This window comes from Triticum urartu, chromosome 5A, assembly GCF_056163025.1.
Source record: "Triticum urartu cultivar PI428250 chromosome 5A, HENAU_Tu73, whole genome shotgun sequence".
NCBI classification, from domain to species: Eukaryota; Viridiplantae; Streptophyta; class Magnoliopsida; order Poales; family Poaceae; genus Triticum; species Triticum urartu.
The window spans coordinates 48178445-48200474 of NC_141877.1; the positions used below are offsets into that span (position 1 = coordinate 48178445).

Below are 22030 nucleotides of genomic sequence, written 5' to 3' on the forward strand. Positions count from 1 at the left end.
TCCGGGGAGCTGGCCGGCATGCCAGTCTCTATTCACAGACACGACGGCTCTGCCAGGCGGCCGCTCGCAACCACCTCGAGCTTCTGCTCTGTCAAGAGAGTCTCCCACAACGCATTCCCTCTCGCGATTATGGCGTATGTGGTGCACGGGATTGAGGAGGATGTGGAGCAAACTTGGTGTGGTGTGGTTTAAGCCGAGTGTGGCTGCTTTAAAATAGTGGATGCCTGCGAGGCCAAGCGTCCAGGTCTGTCAATGCAAGAGCGCTGGAGTTTGTTTCTCGGCGGCGTATCTGTTTAATGGCGGCAAACAGACGAACGGGTATTGAACATGCGCAGTAGATATCGTATTGTCTCATCTAGTAACGTCTCTCCAGCATTGAACAGGCATGGACACTGGGGACACGTCACAGGCAATGCCCTAGGCCGGCCAGCCAGTTAAATGTCGGCGCCAGTGAGAAGTCACGTCTGGTCTGGGCCGGCGTCAATGCGAAGCGGCCACTTAATGCGGGTAGCTGTTTTGGGAGGGAAAGGGTGCGGACAATGAAAAGGGTTTTGGTTGGGGCCGGCCAGCGGACAAATACAATACCGCGTTGGATAGCACAACACATTTGGATGAGACAGTCCGAATGGTTGCGAGTGGTTGAGGGCCCGCATTGAAGATGCCCTCACCGAATGCTCGACTGTACTAGTTAACACGGTCGTCACAGTGTGACCACTAATGCATCCATGAACCAATATTACACTGCACTATACCAGCCTTTTCATCAACAGTATAATGCAACAATGCACTCATGCACAATTCGGGTGGGTGCCCATACTGGCAGACGTCCTGATTGGGACCTCAGGTCTTAGATGTTAGGTTTGGCTGTGAGGTCTGTTTGGTACTAGGCCCAGACTATCAGCATCCCTTCGTTAATTGGGTAGAAGTAGCGGCAGTTTTGTTGCCTAAACGGTGACTTCAGTCTTTATAAGGTCATGTATGAATAATTAATAAAATGGCTACATGCATCGTCCACATGCAGGGTCCTCCTCCATTTTTAAAAGATCACAATCATATAGTCTATCTGGGCACTTTAATTTGTGCGACCCATGTGAGCATGTCAATGACTTGACATGCAACACTACTTAAACTAGCAAAAGAAGAGAGTACCAAAGATAATTTAGAATTTCATAATCCTCTCGAAGTTATAGAGTACTCCCTTCGTCTGCGAATAAGTGTACATCTAGCTTTTGTTCTAAGACAAAGTTTTAAAATTTTGACCAATTTTCTAAAAAATAGTAGTAACATATATGACATCAAATTGATATATTATTAGAGTACATTTCATAATGAATCTAGTGATACTAATTTGAAGTCATCAATGCTTTTACTTTTTCCTAGCTGCAGACAAAAGCGATGCTCTGCTTAACTGATGTAGTGTTCTTGGGTGATACCAACGGCCCGGGACCTCGCCGGTGTCTCCCTTGTCCCCCCTACCAACTGATGCAGCGTGAATATTGGCGCTCCTGCCCCGTTGCTGCAAGTACTACTGGTACTACAATTTCCTCTTTCAAGATTCTCCAGGTTCCTTGGGATTAGGTCTTGAGATCTTGGTCTCTGACCAATGACTATGCATAGTTATATGTGTGTGCATGGCTGCATACATTGGTCCATATTGAAATCGGTAAAAAAGACTTATATTTAAGAAAGAAAAAGAGTAAATGCATACGATACGATGTGATGCATCGTTCTGCATGCATGCTTGCATGTGGTATACTTCATGCATGGATGATGCGTCTTTGGTATTGTTTAGAAGATATTACAGCGTTGCTGTGGATGCATGCACAAAGTAGAGTCAGAGGTTCAGGTTCTCTGGCACTTTTATGTTAGTATTTGTGCAGGATCTGGGCCATCAATCTTGTTCATAACTGTTAGATATTTAGGGTTTGCGGTCTACTTCTTATTCCTCTGCGCTTATCCGTGGTGTCGCTCACAATTCGCATATCTGAGGTTAGGGGGTAAGGACCTTTTTATACTGTCTTTACAAAGAGTCCACCTCTTATACAGATATAAGATTCCTAGTCTTTTCCACTAGTTTCCGGGATAGAGTTCAGATCAAATAACCAACCACGATCATATTTGTTTGTTAACGGATTCTACCCGTTATGTCCCCGGAGCACGCGCTTGTGAGCAACGCGTCATAATAGAGTGTAAATTTCTCTAATTATGTAGATCAGCATTAGGGCTGTAACCTAACTATACGATCTAGTTCCTTCCAATTATCAGTGTACCCGGGCAGTCTTTCCAATATAAATAGTATATTGTATTCCACTGATAATCGACCAGCTTCCTTAAGCATATATTACTTAAGTATATTTCAACAAGTGATAATTCCATGATAATCACCTAAAGCAATTCCATGAATAAATACATGTATAATTCTATAATGAGGTATTCCGAACATTAGTAATTTTCAAGTAATTTGAATATAGTTGCAGGACACATAATTCCAACAATAACCATCTCTGTGTTTTTTCTAAACATTACCGATCATACTTAATTTTGCGGTGTTAAGAATTTTGATAAAAACATGATTGCAGAATAATATTTGTGCATTGTGTTTTTCTTCAGCTGGAGGCATCGGGTTGAACTAAAAGGTGTGGAGGGAGATCCACCTGGGATTACACACCACAATTGAAAACTAAGATCCCTAATCTCGATCTCTTTAACAAAAGGAACCCCTAACTAGCTGGCTAGAGTACTGAATTATAAAGAACTAATGTACGCCACACTAGAAGGTTTAGAAAGTTAGATCGTATCTTCGTCGGAGCATCTTTAGTCGATTGATATTGGCCACAGAAATCAGGTGATCTAGTTTGTCATTGGCGCAACTTGGTGTGTACTTTTGGTTGGCCTTTTATTTTGCGGGGATACTTTTGGTTGGCACTTAGGCCATCTCCACCGCAAGATCCCAAACGGACGTCCGCTTTGTCCGGATTTCGTCCGTTTGGGGTGGCAATAGGTAGCAAAAAGGACACACATGTCCGGCTCTGGATGGAGGCGCCCAGCGCGGCGACTACCCCAAATTGTCCGCCTCAACCACGCACACGCGAGTACGCCCGCGCTCGCCCCGAGCCCTGTCGCGCCGTGCCCTCCGCGAGCCGCCCTCGCGTCCGCCGCCGCCCTCAAGCAGAGCCCGCAGCCGCCCTCAAGCAGCGCCCGCAGCCGCCCTCGCGCCGTTCTCGCCGCTCGGCTGGTAGCGCTGTGCTCGCCGCCGCGAGCCGCGGCTCCGCGCCCGCGAGCTCCTGCCGCCGCGCTCGCCCGCCCGCTCCTGCCGCCGCACTCGCCCGCTCCTGCCGCCACGCTCGCCAGCTCCTGCGCCCGCATGCCCCGCCGCGCTCGCCAACTCCCGCGCCCGCGTGCCCCGCGCGCACCGCCCTCGCCCCCGCGCTCGCCACGCCGGCCCGCCCCGCCGGCCCACCCCGCCTCGCCCCGCCCCGGCGCGCCGCGCTGCGCTCTCCCCCGCCGCACCCGCACCCGCCCCACCCCCGCCCCGCCTCACCCCGCCCTCGCCACGCCGCGCTCGCAGCCGTCGCGCCCGCAGCCGTCACCGCTCCTCGCCGCACCTGCCCGCGCCCTGCCGCCGGTCGCCGGTCGCCGTGCCTCGCCCCGCCCGCGCCCCTCCGCCGGTCGCCGCGCCTCGCCCAAAACCGCGCTCGTCCGTGCCGCCGCCTCATCCCTTTCGCGCCCGCCCTGCCCCGCTCGCGCCGCGCCTCGCCCCCGGCTGCCTCCCCCTGCTCCCCTTGCCCTCGCCCCGCCCGCCCTCGCGCCGCCCGCCCTCGCCCAGCTCGTGCCTCGCTGCCGGCCGCCTCGTCCCGCTCGCGCCCGCCCCGCCCCGCTTGCACAGCCGCCACCACGGCCGCCGCGCCTCGCCTTGCACAGCCCCCGCCAAGCTCGCATGCGGTGGTGGGTGGGTGAACACGGTGGGCCAGGGGAGAGAAAAGAGAGAGAGTGTGACATGTGGGGCACGCCCGGACACAGCGGACGAAGAGGAGGACCGAGGCGTCCGCTTTCTGTCCGCTTTGGCCCCAAAACGAGACCAACTTTGGTCCAGAGATGGGGTGAAACGGACACAGAACGGACGAAAAAGCAAAATGGGGTCTGCCGCTGGGTCGTCTGGTTTGTCCGTTTTACCCCAAAAGGACAGGGGCGGACAAGATAGGGTCGCGCGGTGGAGTTGGCCTTAGCCAGACAAATTTGCATCTATGGCGCTAACTGATATCGTTAATTATGCCAAGTCAAAATTAATTGAGCGGTCAGTTATGTAACCGGTTTGTTTAACACTAGGAGTACTCTGGGAAGCCATTCTATGCCCCAACACACAATGGATGTTGCCAAATTGTGCTACTTTTGGTGAGAAAAGAAGGGCATAATTAGATATGTGTCTGTTTTCATGAAACAAATACTCTAATTGAATCGTGAAAATTTGGGAGTGCCTAAGCACGCGAGTCAACTAAAAAAAAGATCTTAATTAGTTGATTCGCTCCTAAATTTTGGATCGGAATCCAATGGTCTGTCCCTTTTTTTCAACATCTAGCGGTTATTCTCCCACAAGACACCCACCCCCACCCCGTGTACAATCAACAATTGCAATGTAAATCAAATGTGTAATGTTGTTTAGCTCTTTTTGAGGGTGCTTGGATCCAAGGAACTTATTTTAGTCTGACTAAAGATAGTCGCTTTAAGAGGCTAAAGTTCCAAACACCCCTGACTAAAGAGGGGCTAAAACTAGTCTTGAGACTAAAAAATTTTAGTCAGAGGTATCCCTACTAAAATGTGGATTAGTTCTCTCTCTCCTCATTTAACTCCTCTTCTTTAACACAGACGAGTTCTGGATTGGAGGGTTTGGAGGATAATAAATGCTCATTAACTTGATTTTAGTCTCTTTAGTATTTGGATCCAAGCATGGATGAGCCTAGCAAGTTTTAGTCCCACTATTTTTAGTCATGAGACTAAAACGTATCCAAGCACCCTCTTTGCCTTCTGCAGAGTCGATGGAAGAACTACAGGCAACAAGCGTGGGATGATAATGTTGGATTATAGATGGGTTTACACCCATATAATCAATAATCTCTGGTTATGTCTAAGGCCATGTAGATGCGTGACATGATGAGAAGTTTAGTGAGAAGGTTGAGACCCTTTTGTTAAGGGAGCTCTTCCGCTCACTATTAGGGGGCGCCAGAAGAAAGGTTCCTCACAAGGGTTCCTTGTTAGCCACCCGGACTGCTATGCTATGTTTGCGCTATATCTTTGCCGGTCAGGAATGGGTAATAATCAATGAATTAATTATGAGTCACTAATAGATGCGTCAATGTCCAAGGCATTGGACTCTGCTGCATGCCTACCTCGTGCCGACGCTATTGGGCTTGCTTGGTGCTGACTTGGTTGGACTGACCACATGCCGATTCGGGCATGAGCCTACCCGTCTACGTGCTAAATCGGGGGGTGATCCTACCCGGTTGCACACCGAGACTCCGTCATGGGCCTCGGCCCATGACTCCTACCCGGGTGCTTATATAGGGGAGGCTTGTCCGACCAGAGGACCAACCAACTCATTCCTCCTCGCGCAGCCCTAGCCATCATACACTATTCCAAGCTTTGTGTTGCCTTCGGCGATCTCATCTCGTCGACAGCGTGCACGGCCCGACGGCAGAATAGGCCTCCGAAACCTCGTCCCTTGAGATCCTGCAACAGTAGAAGGGCAATAAGGTTTTGGGGAGCGTCCCGGCGTGACTGCTCCCAGTTTGTTTGTATCTTCATCCTCAGCTTCGACTACTTTCCCGACACCAACGCCATAGTTGATGACGACACCTCCAAGAAGAAGGATGCGGAGATGCTTCGACTTGGCCGGCTGGACGGTATGATCCGATCATCCCCTATTTACTTGTTCATGTGTTAGCCGGGTGTGTTGTGAGCATAGATGCTTGTATTCTATGTTCTGACGAGGCTCACATGTTTATGTCTCGATATGAGCTTCATACTGTGTTTGCCTTGCTCATGTTTGGGTTAGGGATTAAATCAATCACTGAAGTACTAATATTTCCAAAAGATTATGCAGTAGGATACTTGTCTAGCTAGCTACTTGGTACTGTTTAATTTCTTTACACAAGAAAACCGGCAGATGATTGAAGACCAGGTTGATTAATGTGATCATTCTCATTTTGTCCTTTATCTAGTCCAGTGCGCATAGGTTCACGAAGCTGTGATATAGCTATTTCATCGGTCGATCTTCATCAGGAGAATCTTTCATCAAGAGAAAAGGAAAGGTCGCTTGTGGCTCACGAACGTTGGCGCGACTTGGTGTACCTTTTATGTTGGCATTTAGCTAAACAAATGTGCACCATGGGTGCAAAGTACATCATCCATCGAACACATCATTATTTCATTATAGATACATGCTCCATTGATCGTGGACAGAACATGGGCTGCTGCTGCCGCGGCACGTAAATGGAACCAATTTAATGATCGTCTTTGTTTGGCACGCATGTGTGCCCGTTGAATTTGTCACTCCATGATTAGTTAGAGGGTGCTTGGATCCAAGGGACTTATTTTAGTCTAACTAAAAATAGTTTCTTTAAAAAGCTAAGAGCATGCTTAGATACATTTTAGTCCCATGACTAAAAGTAGTGGGACTAAAACTTGTTAACCTCACCCATGCTTGGATCCAAAAACTAAAGAGACTAAAATTTAGTTAATGAACATTTATTATGCTCCCTCTCCCCTAATCCTACTTGTCCCTGCAACCAACTCCTCCCCCACGGTAGTTTGGCTCCCGCCAAATCCTCTCCCGCCCCTACTGCTACAGGTGCAAATTGTATAACTACAGTCAAGCAGAAGTATTGCATATATATCAGAGGTGACATATATATCAACAGACCAACATAAGAAATCCAAGGAAACAGAGGTGACAAGTAGACCTAACAAGGCTGGTGAATCCACAGTAGGCATATATATCAACAGACCAACATAAGAAAACAACAATGTTGACACTACAGACTCGAGAACAGTACCCAGAAAAAATTGTGCCTTTTTGCCTAATGGACTGACCATCCCGCCCCTGTTGCTCTCAAGAAAAAATTGTCTATACACAAGAAAATAAAAATTGTCCATACAAGTAAAGTAAAATTGTCCATACATAAGGAAATTAGTATTGTCCATACACAAGAAAATAAATAACATGACACTGATCTCAATGGCCCTGGAACAAACCATCAGCAATTCTATCTCTCAATTGATTCATGTCTACCGAATCTTGCTCCATTTCTAGATCCCTCCTGTTACGACGCCTTCTTCTTGTTTCCTCAAGGAGAGGTTGATAATTCTCATCTCTATCACACCTGTCGAATTCTTTATCCGCCAACTGACTTTCGCGGATAAAATTGTGCAAGGCCATACATGCAATAATAATTTTTGTTTGCTTGTGTAGAGGATAACTTTGTATTTTAAAAAGGATCCTCCACTTATTTTTCAAGACTCCAAAAGAACGCTCAATGACATTGCGTAGTCTAGAATGAGTGTAGTTGAAGTGCTCTTTTTTACCTCTCGGCATGGTGCCTTGCTGGAACTCTTCGAAATGGTACTTCTGTCCCCTATATGGTGCAAGATAATTCGCCTTGTTGGGGTAGCCCGAGTCAACAAGATAAAATTTTCCTATTGATGGCAATGCATTTCAGTCAAAGTCAATGTCAATGTATAACAATTCAATCATGTACTGAATGTGAAGTATGGTACCTGGAGGTGGATGAGAAAACTTGTGACTAAACCGGCTAAGGGCATCCTTGAAGGGCCTCATATCATGCACCGATCCAGGCCACCCGGCAAGAATGAAAGTGAATCTCATGTCGAAATCACATACAGCCATAACACTATAGTAGCCATGCCTGTTTAAGTACTGCGGAATCTTGGTAGGTGGCACCACAACTTGCACATGAGTCCCATCTATTGCTCCAATGCTGTCATTGAACCATGGATGCCACTGAGCATTTCTTAACCTTTCATGCACAACTCTGAATTCAGGATCTCGTGGCTTAATTATGTCAGCCGCAAGCTTAACCACACAATGCAATACTGTGTCAAACTTCCTAACAACTGTCTCCATGGACCTTACAAAATGATTCTCACTCTGCCTAATGGACTGACCATCTCCCACCATCCATAAAAACATAGCTAGAGCCTCAATTGATGACATCTTCTTAGTAGACTTCAGCCCATAAGAATCCACTAGCAAATTATGTAGTTTATGGAACACAGGTGGATACATCCTAAACATTTTATAGCAGTCTGTTCTGTGTCCCAGAGTTCTTAGTACCCATTCATAGCCGGACTCTTTAGCTTTTAAAATCCTCCTTCCCCCCTTATCCATGAAACGCTCAATGTAATATGAACCAAACATTTGGACGATCATACCTATATTGTTGAGCCTTTTCCGCCTCAACTGGAGTAGTGCTAGCACTCTATTTCTCCTTGCATCTTCCTCTTCCTCATCACTAGAGTCCTCATCTTCCTCTTCCTCTTCACTGGACTCATCAATACTATCACCATCACTAGAGTCATCCTGCAACATATGAATTATGTTCAACACATAGTAATTAGGTGCACATAGCGATTCAAAACATAAAGGGTCCACATAGCAATTCAAAACATAAATGGTTCACATAGCAATTCAAAACATAAAGGGTCCACATTAGCCTAACTCATCATAGGAAACATGACACAATAGGAGACACTTGATACACGACAACCTAGCTATGACTCATCTTCGTCATACATCTTCTTTGCTTTGCACCATCTCTTCAACCATATGAGCCTAGCTTGAGGGGTCTTCATGTTCTGGAAGACAAATCTGTTGTGTTTGTCCTTGAATAAGTCACATGCTACAAAGTACTCAATTGACTCCTCTGCTGCCCCACACTCAATGGCAAGTTGCTGACATGTAGCTACTGCTACCTTACGCTCCTCACTTCTCTTTGCCTTGGTCTACAATTGCTTGCAATATAGTGTTTGATGTCTCAGCTTCCTTGTCCATTCTGGTGGTGATCTCCTTCAAGGTCCTCAAAAATGGACCCTTAGTTTTGCCATTCTCCATGTTCATTTTGATTTTCTTTAAAGGACTACTTGCTGTACTCCTAAAATCAACTGAGCTGGCACCCCTCTTGCGGGTACTGGTACTCATTGGGCTGCCATCGTCGTTTGCCTCTATATCTTCATCGTCGTTTGCCTCTATATCATCTGCTGGCCCAGGTACGTAAGCAAAAGTACCATCCACAGCTACCTCATGAAACATCTCATGCAACAGTCCAATGTACTCAGGGTTACCCTTTCTAAATTTCTTGAGATTTGGTCTACTCCGCAAAATAGTATTTGTACAACATTAGCATATGTCTCTATTGCTCATGTACTTGTCATTGAAAAAGCTTTAGTTGTCGTACCTTGATCTCCCTCTCCCACCAAGCTGTAGTTGCCGTAACTTCTCCATGTTCGCCACGGCCGCATCCGGTTTGTTGCCGTAACCATACCCAATCATTGTACACACCCTTCAGGTTCTAGATTTTGTTCTTCACTTCCCTCCCTGGATGCCACAATTTTGTCTTTTGATAATATTTCTCCTTCATATTTTTGTAGCCCTGACTGGTCCAAACTTTAGCAGTAAAATTGCCATCCTCTATCTCCTCACAAGCTAACTCACACAAAATGTACGTATTTTCGTCTGTCCAATTAGCCTTGCTTTTTGGTCTCTAAAAGAAATATGCATAAGTAAACAGCCTAAATCTCTCTGTTTCAAAGAAATGGTGTGAGCAGAATTTCAAAGAAAATTGTATACCTTCCTATGCTGGTTCAGCGTGTTCTCATCTTCATCTTCGTCTTCTTCGATGTCGTCATCATCATCCACCGGAATCGCCACTACCTGCGGCTGCCTGCTGCAGCCCGCGCCATTTGAACCCCCACGACGTGCAACAACTCGCATGGCAGCAGCATCACCTCCCCCCGGCACCACGACGGCCTTGCCACGAGCACCTGGTGCCCTCGCTACGGACAGACCTTGGCGAGGTGGACGACCTCGCAGCGGCAAGCCATCTGATCTAGCCCTCTGTGGGGGGAAACCTTGACCGGAGCCGCTGTCCCGTTGGAGGATATGCGTGTACATGGTCATGTCGGGGTACGAGGCGGCGCCGCAGTCGGCGTTGAGGTCAAGGTCCCCCAGGTCCATGCGCGGTGCGGCGACGTTCCCGGCCCTCGGAACGCGGCTGCCGGAACTATCATGCCGGAGACGGGGCGGCGTCAAGCCCCACCCTTCGCCGTCCATGGCCTCCGCCGCAGCACCAGATGATTCCGTTTGAGACAAGAAATCGAACGGGGCGCCGTCCATGACGGATGGATCTGAGACAAGACACTCATCCGATTAATGGAAAAACAAGCACAAAACTAAAGAAATCGAACGGGCGCCGTCCATGGCGGATGGATCTTGGCCTTCAGTCTCACCTTTCGTCCTCGCACGAACAGAGGGAGGGGAAGAGGAGCGCTCGAGTAGGCGGAGGCGGGAGGCACTGCAGTAGGCGGAGGCGGGAGCCGCGGCAGTAGGCGGAGGCGCGGCGGTAGGCCGAGCCGGCGGGGATCAGCGGAGGTGGAGGCGGCCGCCGGCGCGTTCTGCGGGGGCCCGGCGCCTCCGCATGCCTCCTGCAGAGGCCCGCTGCTTTCGTCCTCGCATGAACAGAGGGAGGGGGAGAGGAGCGCTCGAGGGGGAGACGAGGGAACAGGAGGGGAACCGGCTGTGTTAAAGAGAGGAATTAAATGAGGGGAGAGAGAGCTAATCCATATTTTAGTAGGGTTCCCTTGACTATAACTTTTTAGCCTCAAGACTAGTTCTAGTATCTTTTTAGTCACACGTGCTTGGAACTTTAGCCTCTAAAAGAGACTATTTTTAGTCAGACTAAAAATAGTCCCTTGGATCCAAGCACCCTCTAAAGTTCCAAGTACCCCTGACTAAAGTGCGGCTAAAACTAGTCTTGAGACTAAAATGTTTTAGTCAGGGGCACCCCTACTAAAATGTGGATTAGTCCTCTCTCTTCTCATTTAACTCCTCTCCTCTAACACAGGCGAGTTCTGGATTGAAGGATTTGGAGAATAATAAATGCTCATTAACTTGATTTTAGTCTCTTTAATATTTGGATCCAAGCATGGGTGAGACTAGCAAGTTTTAGTCTCACTATTTTTAGTCATGAGACTAAAACATATCCAAGCACCCTCTTAATTTCTTGCGGAATGGTGACCAGTTAATCATCTTTAATATTCCCTGACATGGCCAAAAGCAACGTGCTAATTAATCAGGCTGTGCCTAGGGAAACTGTTGAGAATCATCATCATCATCCTGATTTGCGTGTTTTTGCATGTAAGGGGCTGCGGAAAATAGTTAACGCTTCCGTTGCAAAATCTATCCCATGTGATTCTGTAAAAGAAGAAGAAGTAAAGAACATTACAGTCCATGAGTCACATTCCACGGCGGGCGACAGGGGGGTCGACAAGGCGCGCGACTCCGCGGGGCGCGGTGCGGCGATCGCCGGGCCTCTGCCCTCGGGGGCTGTGGCTCGCCCGCGGGTTGGCGGTCGGTTTTGGGCGCTAGCCGGATCTGATGACGATGAGGCGGACGGGGATGGGGATGATCCGCCGGCGTCTCCGCCAACGCCGACTCCTTCTGATCTATTTTGTGAGTTTTTCCTTTCGGGTTATGATGAGGATGAGGTTGCCTCAACGGTGGACAGGATCTTGTTGGTGGACGATCTGGCGAGGGTTGGGCTACACGCGGGCGAGAGGAAGGAGATGGTGCGTCACGTCGTGCACCGAAGAACGGCGGCGACGGCTGTCAGGCCATGGAAGGGACCCCTCCCGAAGGTTAGTCTTCCAAACCTCACCCTTTTTGATTTGATTCAGCCGGATTCTTGGATTAAAGTTCAGAGGAAGAAGGGATCGATCCGTTCTGCTACCGAGTCCCGGCGGCCGGCGGCGGCCGTGGCGCCGTTGCCGGCGGGGCGGCCGATCGGGATCGCTCGCATGCGGGAGGCGCGTTTGAATGCACTCCTGGGCCGCGAGCATGGAGTGCCAGGGGGTGGGCCGGTTCTGAGTGAGCCGGGCCCGTGCGATGATGGGCCTGCATTAACTGGGTATGAGGCCCAATGTAACCAGGCACGCATGTCGATTCCATCTACACCCCCATGCACGATCGATGTTCTTCCTGGGTGTCATCGATTGAAATGATCTAGGGTTTGTGGTGGTGCGAGCCGGCCGAACTTCTCTGACCGTGGTGCGGGGCGTGCTAGGCGCATTCTGTTGGAAATATGCCCTAGAGGCAATAATAAATTGGTTATTATTATATTTCCTTGTTCATGATAATCGTTTATTATCCATGCTATAATTGTACTGATAGGAAACTCAGATACATGTGTGGATACATAGACAACACCATGTCCCTAGTAAGCCTCTAGTTGACTAGCTCGTTGATCAATAGATGGTTACGGTTTCCTGACCATGGACATTGAATGTCATTGATAACGGGATCACATCATTAGGAGAATGATGTGATGGACAAGACCCAATCCTAAGCATAGCACTAGATCGTGTAGTTCATATGCTATAGCTTTTCTAATGTCAAGTATCATTTCCTTAGACCATGAGATTGTGCAACTCCCGGATACCGTAGGAATGCTTTGGGTGTATCAAACGTCACAACGTAACTGGGTGACTATAAAGGTGTATTACAGGTATCTCCGAAAGTGTCTGTTGGGTTGGCACGAATCGAGACTGGGATTTGTCACTCCGTGTAAGCGGAGAGGTATCTCTGGGCCCACTCGGTAGGACATCATCATATGCGCAATGTGACCAAGGAGTTGATCGCGGGATGATGTGTTACGGAACGAGTAAAGAGACTTGCCGGTAACGAGATTGAACTAGGTATTGGATACCGACGATCGAATCTCGGGCAAGTACAATATCGCTAGACAAAGGGAATTGTATACGGGATTGATTAAGTCCTTGACATCGTGGTTCATCCGATGAGATCATCGTGGAACATGTGGGAGCCATCATGGGTATCCAGATCCCGCTGTTGGTTATTGACCGGAGAATGTTTCGGTCATGTCTGCATGTCTCCCGAACCCGTAGGGTCTACACACTTAAGGTTCGGTGACGCTAGGGTTATAGAGATATTAGTATGCGGTAACCCGAAAGTTGTTAGGAGTCCCGGATGAGATCCCGGACGTCACGAGGAGTTCCGGAATGGTCCGGAGGTAAAGAATTATATATAGGAAGTGCCATTTCGGCCATCGGGACAAGTTTCGGGGTCATCGGTATTATACCGGGACCACCGGAAGGGTCCCGAGGGTCCACCGGGTGGGGCCACCTGCCCCGGGGGGCCACATGGGCTGTAGGGGGTGTGCCTTGGCCTATATGGGCCAAGGGCACCAGCCCCAAGAGGCCCATGCGCCAAGAGAAAAAAAAAGGGGAGAGTCCTAAAGGGGGAAGGCACCTCCGAGGTGCCTTGGGGAGGATGGAATCCTCCCCACCCTTGGCCGCACCCTTCCTTGGAGGAAGGGGCAAGGGCTGCGCCTCCCCCTCTCCCTTGGCCCTATATATAGTGGGGAAAAGGAGGAGAAACCAAATCTAAGGCCTGGCGCCTCCCTCTCCCTCCCGTGACACATCTCCCTCCTCCCGCAGCGCTTAGCGAAGCCCTGTTGGAATCCCGCTACTTCCACCATGCCGTCGTGCTGCTGGATCTCCATCAACCTCTCCCTCCTCCTTGCTGGATCAAGGCATGGGAGACGTCTCCGTTCCGTACGTGTGTTGAACGCGGAGGTGCCGTCCGTTCGGCGCTAGGATCATCGGTGATTTGAATCACGACGAGTACGACTCCATCAACCCCGTTCTCTTGAACGCTTCCGCGCACGATCTACAAGGGTATGTAGATCCACTCCTCCCTTGTTGCTAGATGACTCCATAGATTGATCTTGGTGACACGTAGGAAAATTTTGAATTTATGCTTCGTTCCCCAACACATTCCCCCTCTCCACGGCATGGCCGGTCGAGGTCTGCCCCCTGGCAAGTCTGGCACCCCGGGTAGTGCTGGCCATTGAGGGCAAGTGCCGCCGGTAGGGGGTGGCCGCAGCGGGGGTGGTGTGCCGCCGAGAACGGGCCGCGGCGGTGCTGGACTGCCGCTCGGGGCTGGCCGTGGTGGCGTTGCCCCGCTCCCAGGTGCTGGGACCGGCCGGGCGGCGCAGGACGCGGGCGGCCCTAGACCGCCACAAGCAGGCGGTGCGCTCGGGCCTAGCGGGCACTCGGCCACCGACGCCGGTGGCTTTTCCGCAGCCAGTTGTGGGATGGGGTGGCCCTCGGCCACCGGTGCCGAGCCCTGCGGCAGTCGCGGGCCGCAGCACCCCGGCTCCGAGGCCTCCTCCTCTGGCCTCAGGTGGCCAGCTACGACCGGTGGCGATGCAGCCCGGGGCCAGACCGCCGCATTTCGTGGCAAGGCAGACACAGAATTCGGCGGCGCCGGTGTTGAAGCAGGCATAGTTGCCGCATGTTTTGGCTAGTGGGGGAGATTCATCTGCGCCTCGTGGTGAGTGGGGTGACGATGGGCATAACACTTATGGAGATGGACATCACCGGGGATCCTCGTCCACGGGTGCTGGTCGGGGGTATGCCTGGCAGAGCGATGGCTCGGCCGAGAGGCCCTTCCTGGGGCCAATGGGCGGCTCCGTCGAAGGGGCGCCTGGACCGGCTCATCGTAACCGCGGTGGTTTCCATGGTAACCGTGGTGGCCGAGGTGGCCGAGGTGCCCGCTATTGTCCATGGTAGCATCCTGTTTTTGTTGACCAGACAGCTGTTGGCGAGACTACTGAGGAGCCTGGGTTGTCTTGCCAGGCTATGGAGGTGGTGACGGCACTGGCTGACGTGGTGGTTCCTGCTAATGGTGAGATTGGGTCAATGTCGGTGGAGGCTTCTGACAGGGTTGAGCTGGACAGGGCGGCCAAGTATGCGCGCAAGAAGGAAAGAATGTTATGTTACCACTGTGGCGATAAGGGCCATTTCATTGCTGAGTGTGTGTCAGTTTTATGCGATACGTGTGGCAAGCCAACCCATGAGTCGGGGGGACGCCCGCTTTTGAGGGAGCAGGTACCGACTCTTATATATGATGTATGGAGTGTACTGTGCTGAGCTCACGTTCTTTGAGTCTCCGACCGAGAGGGAGGTTCCCGATGAGGTTCAGAGTGTGACAACTGGGGTTGTTAAAGTGACAAAAGGAGAAGTCTCTGAGACCCAGATTGTGCAGCGGCTCCGGGAGCTGGCTCGAGGAGACTTCCACTGGGAGCTTGTCAGTCTAGAGGCAAACTTGTTCAGGGTTGAGTTCCCGACAGTGGAGGATTTACAGAGGCTGTTGAGTTTTGGGATGTGCAAAGTGCCAGGTACTGAGGGCATTCTTGAGTTCCATGAGTGGAAGTTGATTGAGCCTCAGGATAAACCTCTTACCCAGGCTTGGTTACGTTTTTCGGGTGCTCCTTCCAAGCCTATGCAGGATGCTAGGGTCGTTGCTAGCTTGGGCATCATGGTGGGAAAGCCTGAGCGAGTGGATATGGCCTTTACTAGAGCTCATGGGGTTGCTCGCTTACTGGTCAATATTTTGCACATTGAGTTTGTGCCTGATGTGGTCAAGTGGGCTTATCGAGGCCAGGTTTACAACCTTGAGATTGAGTTTGAGGATGACAGCCTGTTTGCTGAGGCACCTGCTGCCACTGACGTTGATATGCATGAGGATGATGATGGTGCGGGAGTTAAGGAGACTCCGGCAGCTGATCCTGGACGAGAGATGTCCGAGGGACCGGGGTCTATTGCTCAGACGACCGGAGATGGGACGGCGCCTCCTTCTTTAGTGCCCTCGACCACTCTGAGATTTGGATCTATCGAGCCTGCTACTGCACCTCCAAGACTATGGAGTGAGCGGGTGGAGTCATTTGAGGATTTTGAGCACTCTTTACCTGCATTGGACTTTGAGGGCCCGGGCGTGGAGGGTTCTTGCGCGGAGGGGGGGGGGTCTGGAGATAGTGATCTCGCCTCCCTCGCATATTGTTGAGACGGCGGAGCTGCAGGTGGTGGTTCCGAGCTCTGCAGGGGGCTCGAGGCAGGTGGCCTCGGCGCCCCCTTCTCCTCTCGCTCCGGTCGGGGCCACCATGAGGGAGGAGTTACCTTCGGGAGGGGGGCCGGGGCAGGTGGCCTTGGCGCCCTCTTCACCTACCGCTGGGCCGGTACTGCAGGTGGTACGTCCGGTCTATGGAGGGGGCTTGGGGCGGGTGGCCTCGGGGACCTCTTCACCTTCCGCGCCTAGGGGGACCGCCCCACCGTTGGCACCGGCGAGCACTCCTGGCCTGCGGTCTGGGGTGGATGGGGAGCGGGGGCAGGTGGCCCTTGGTTCCCCATCATCTGACTCGGCGCCCTCTCCCGGTCGTGGGGACCGGTCGAGTGTTCCGGGGGGTGACAGGCGGTCACTCCCCGGGCAACTTCACTCGGGAGGAGGTTATACAGTTCGGCGGGATTCCGGACCAGGCGTCTGAGGGCCGACGGTTGAGCTGTCATCTTCAGGGCCGTCCGGAGGTGGACGACATGCAGCAGCGCTGCGCCGTGAGGGCGGCCAAGCTTCGTGACGTCCAGGTCACTACTGGCATGTCGGTGAATACTTCTAATTCCATCTTGCATTTTTCGAACGATGAGATTGTTGATAATGCAAACCAATTAGGGATTTCACTAGGTAGTAATGAGGGTGAGATTTCTAATTCCATCAATGATTTGCTAGATCTAGAGGCCGAGAGGGCTTTAGATTTGATTCGGAAATTAGCTGCCGTCAAACCCATGAATGATTCCGAGATTGATGCTTTGGGAGTCCGGGTGCTCGATGATTTTTGTGTCGATCTCACGCCTCCCCTCCCGGAGCCGGAGGAGGAGGATGAGAGTGTCGACATGGATGTAGTTAGACCCCCCGAAACGGGGAGAGAGGACTGGGTGGACACGAGGACCAGCCCTAAGCGCAAATGGAAGCGCAAGATTTACCCGACGTCTGCAGTACGTAGGAGTGCTAGGATTCGCACGGCTAAAAAATTCCATGACGAGATATGAGAGGAATCTTTTGGAATAGCAGTGGTCTGAAGGACTTGACTAAAAGAAGGTTTCTTGCAGAAGCATCCATCGAGCATCGATTGGATTTTATTGCGTTGTCGGAAACTGGTAGAGCAAATTTCTCACCACAATTTCTCAACACTTTATCGGGGGGTATTGAGTTTGACTGGCATTGTCTGCCACCGTGAGGAAGATCGGGAGGGATCTTACTTGGTGTTAGATGCGAGTCTCTCGAAGTTCGAAATGTGGTCATAGGAGATTTTGCTGTTAAGTTCAGGGTGCGGTCCAAGGTTGATGGTTTTGACTGGGCTCTGGTGGCGGTGTATGGTGCCGCGCAGGCAGAATTCAAACCGGATTTCTTGGCCGACCTTGTTAGAGTTTGCGGGTCTGAGCAGCTCCCCATTCTGGTTGGGGGAGACTTTAACATTATTAGGAGACGTGATGAGAAGAACAATGATAATTTTGACGGGAGATGGTCGTTTATGTTCAACACTATTATTGAAAGCATGGATCTGAGAGAGATTGAGCTTTCGGGTAGGAAGTTCACATGGGCTAACGCCATGCCAAATCCAACGTTCGAAAAGTTGGATCGGGTACTCGCAAGTGTCGAATGGGAACAGAAGTTTCCCTTTGTAACAGTTCAGGCTCTCTCTCGTGGGATTTCTGATCACACGCCTCTTTTTCTTGACTCTGGTGGGGCTACCTACTCGGGCAACAAGAATTTGTTCTCGTTCGAGCTTGCATGGTTCGAAAGAGAAGGCTTCCTGGATCTCGTAGCCAGAGAGTGGGCTAAGGATGCAGGCGGTAGGAAATGCGCTTGAGCGTTGGCAGAATAAGATTAGGCATCTGAGAAGTTTCCTACGTGGGTGGGCTAAACATCTCAGTGGGATTTTTAAGGTTTAAAAGGAACGGCTCCTTGCCCTTATTCAGTCCTTAGATGTAAAAGCAAAAACCACGGTTTTTCCAGCCACCGAGCTTCATACCAAGCTTGACGCTGAGATGAGGCTGAAAGAACTCCTTCGTGAAGAAGAATTAAAGTGGGCACTGCGGGCCAAGGTACGAAGAGTGGTCCAGGGGGACGCGAACACTCAATTCTTCCACATGATTTCCAATGGAAAACATAGGAAGAAGAGAATCTTCCATCTATAGCAAGATGAGGGTACGATTATCGGTCAAGAAAACCTGAAGCTTTACATTACTGAGTACTACAAATGATTGTTTGGACCACCAAAGGAGAACTGTGTGTCTCTGGATGAGTCTAGGGTCGAAGATGTACCTCAACTTAATGCTGTGGAGAACGATATCTTAACCGCCCATTTTTCGGAAAAGGAGGTTTTTGAGGCCATTTCCCAGATGAAAAATAATAAGGCACCTGGTCCGGATGGTTTCCTGGCTGAGTTTTATAAGAAGTGCCGGCATATTATTAAAGGGGACCTGTTGCCGATGTTCCATGATTTGTTCTCGGGACATTTGCAGCTTTTCCAGCTAAATTTTGGAACAATAACCCTGCTTCCTAAGAAAACAGAGGCCGTGAGAATCGAGCAATTTCGGCCTATCTGTCTTCTGAATGTCAGTTTCAAAATATTTACCAAGGTTGGGACGATTAGGCTAACACAGATTACGCATGCCGTGGTGCAGCCTACTCAACTGGCTTTCATGCTGGACAGGAATATCCTGGAAGGGGTTGTCGTCCTTCATGAAACGCTCCATGAGATTCACACGAAAAAACGTGATGGAGTTATTTTCAAGGTGGATTTTGAGAAGGCATATGATAAAGTCAAATGGCCGTTCCTTCAACAGGCCTTACGCATGAAGGGCTTTGATGAAGCTTGGCGACGCCAGGTGGAAACATTCACGCAAAAAGGGAGTGTTGGAATTAAAGTGAATGATGATATAGGTCATTATTTCCAAACGCATAAGGGTCTGAGACAAGGCGATCCTATGTCTCGAATATTGTTCAATATTGTGGTTGATATGTTGGCGATCCTGATAGGGAGGGCAAAAGAAGCCGGTCAGGTGGGTGGCTTGGTGCCTCATCTAGTTGATGGTGGTGTGTCCATTCTGCAATACGCTGATGATACAATCATCTTCATGGAACACGATTTGGCAAAAGTGAGAAACATGAAGTTAGTGTTATGCTTATTTGAACAATTGACGGGGCTAAAGATTAATTTCCATAAAAACGAGTTGTTCTGCTTTGGTAGAGCCAAAGACGAACAAGAGGCATATAGACAATTGTTTGGTTGTGAAGTGGGGGCTTTACCTTTTACGTATCTCGGTATTCCCATTCACCATCGTAAGCTAACAAACAGCGAATGGAAGTGCATCGAGGATCGATTTGAGAAGAAACTGAGTTGCTGGAAAGGGAAACTCATGTCTTATGGAGGCCGGTTGATTCTTATTAACTCGGTGCTCACGAGTTTACCTATGTTCCTCTTATCCTTCTTCGAGGTCCCAGTTGGGGTTAGGAAAAGGCTGGACTTCTATCGATCCCGATTCTTTTGGCAGAGTGATGAACTTAAGAGAAAATACCGACTGGCCAAATGGGATATTATCTGTCGACCAAAGGACCAGGGGGGCCTTGGTATTGAAAATCTTGAAGTCAAGAACAGATGCCTGCTAGTAAGTGGCTGTATAAGTTGTCATTTGAGACGGAGGCAACGTGGGTGCAGATTTTAGGTAGTAAATATCTGCAGTCCAAGACCCTGTCCCAGGTCACAATGAGACCAACTGATTCACCGTTCTGGAAGGGGCTCATGAGAATCAAAGCTACCTTCTTTAATAGAACTTGGTGTATTGTCGGTAATGGCAACAACACTCGCTTCTGGGAGGATACGTGGCTTGGCGACGCGCCTTTGGCGACTCAGTATCCGTCCCTATATCATATTGTTCAGCGTCGTGAGGCTCTTGTTGCCATGGTTTTGCAGTCCATTCCACTCAACATTCAGTTTAGGAGGGTGCTTGTGGGTGATCGATGGGAAGCATGGCTTCACTTGGTTCGTAGACTGATGGAGGTTCAGTTAACTCCTCAGCCCGATCAGTTGTGTTGGAAGCTTACTAGATCTGGGGAGTTCACAGTTAAATCGATGTATATCGATATCATTAACTCTAGTGTGATTCCTAGTTCCAAAGAGGTTTGAAAAGTTAAGGTCCCTTTGAAGATTAAAGTGTTATGTGGTTTGTACATAAATAAGTAATTTTAACAAAGGACAATCTAGTTAAGTGCAACTGGACATGTTCTACTAGGTGTAGTTTCTGTGATCGGGATGAGACTATCAAGCACACCTTTTTTGACTGCCCGTTGGTACGAGGTTTGTGGCGCTCTGTGCAAATTGCCTTTAACATTACTCCTCCGACTTCGGTCAACACGTTATTCGGGGCTTGGCTTGCTGGGATAGAGTCCGAAACAGCTAAACACATTCGTGTAGGAGTATGTGCGTTGTTATGGGCAATTTGGAATTGCAGAAATGATTTAGCTTTTAACAGAACAACAACTATTCATTTTTTGCAGGTTTTATTCCGGGCTACTGCGCTGATCCGTATGTGGTCCTTACTCACTCCGACGGAGGCCAGGGAGCGTTTGGTTACTGGATCTGTCCGGTGGGAGATGGTAGCGTGGGATATCTTCAACCGGGTTGGATGGCGGTCGTGTAATAGGATAGGCGATTAGTTTACCTATCTTTTATTTTGTCAGCCGGTTGTGGCTTGTTGGGCTTTCTGTTTTGGCGTTGAGGCTCTGTGTGAGCTAGCCATTCATTTTGTTTGTAGACTTTAAGACCTTGTTGAACCTTATTTACTTTCTAATAAATGTGGCCGTATGCATCGTTCTGATGCAGAGGCCGGGGAGTCCCCCTTTTCGGAAAAAAAAAACGAGTCACATTGCACCCAGTCAACCTCTCCTCCCAAGAATTCCTAGGTCAGCGGTGGGATCGACACAGGCGCACCCGGCTCAAAATGAACGAAAATGTCATATAGGGAATAAAATTTAGAACTTGTGTCAAATAGGGAAGAAATTTTTTTCCAATGTCAAATAAGGAAGTAGATTTTAAGATAGTGTCAAATAAGGAATTTTCAAATTATTTGACACTATCTTAAAATCTACTTCCTTATTTGACATTGGAAAAAAAATTCTTCCCTATTTGACACAAGTTCTAAATTTTATTCCCTATATGACATTTTCGTTCATTTTGAGCCTAAATGATATCTGAAAAGACTCTTTTACCCCTCATGTGATATGTGTGTGGGTGGGGGGAGGCAATAGCACACACACGTAGCACCAGTGCGAGGGCAGGAGCACAAACGCGGCAACACATACACATCCACCAACACACGCACGCGCACACGCACGCAACAACACGCACGCGCACATGCACACACACACGCAGCAACACACACGCACGCACACACACGCACGCAGCACACACACACACACAGCAGCAGCAGCACATAGGCACGCAACAGCACACACACGCGCGCACGTACACACGCAGTAGCAAACACACACGCAGAGGCACACATATGCAGCAGCAGCACACATGTGCGCGTGCACCCACACACGCAACAGCACACACCCGCCAAGAAAAAACAGCACACAAGCGCGCACACATGACACACATACCGCATGAGGGGCAAAATCGTCTTTTCAGGTGTCATTTAGGCTCAAAATAGACGAAAGTGTTGTATAGGGAATAAAATTTAAGACTAGTGTTAAATAGGGAAGAAAAACTTTTGAAGTGTCAAATAAGGAACCAAATTTTAAGACAGTGTCAAATAAAGAATTTTCTCAATATCATATGCATGCATACTAGTATAAGATACTCCCCACTATAGCCAGCCTAAC

General features: G+C 49.6%; 1 protein-coding gene and 1 pseudogene across 1 annotated transcript; one reads left to right on the forward strand and one right to left on the reverse strand.

Moving 5' to 3' along the window:
• Positions 1–8784: 8784 nt before the first annotated feature.
• LOC125527418 (uncharacterized) lies at positions 8785–10460 on the reverse strand (annotated as a pseudogene).
• An 874-nt stretch (positions 10461–11334) lies between these two features.
• LOC147967931 (uncharacterized) lies at positions 11335–20860 on the forward strand. Its single transcript, XM_087523321.1, has 2 exons — positions 11335–11925; positions 20702–20860. The coding sequence occupies exons 1-2, from the start codon at positions 11335–11337 to the stop codon at positions 20858–20860; spliced, it is 750 nt and encodes a 249-aa protein (XP_087379447.1).
• Positions 20861–22030: the final 1170 nt, after the last annotated feature.

Excerpts from the sequence above, each read along its gene's own strand:
- LOC147967931 (XM_087523321.1), top strand. The coding sequence starts at position 11,335 with ATGGCCAAAAGCAACGTGCTAATTAATCAGGCTGTGCCTAGGGAAACT. Across the intron at positions 11,926-20,701 it reads GGAAGGGACCCCTCCCGAAG|GTTTTATTCCGGGCTACTGC; the intron begins GTTAGTCTTCCA and ends CATTTTTTGCAG.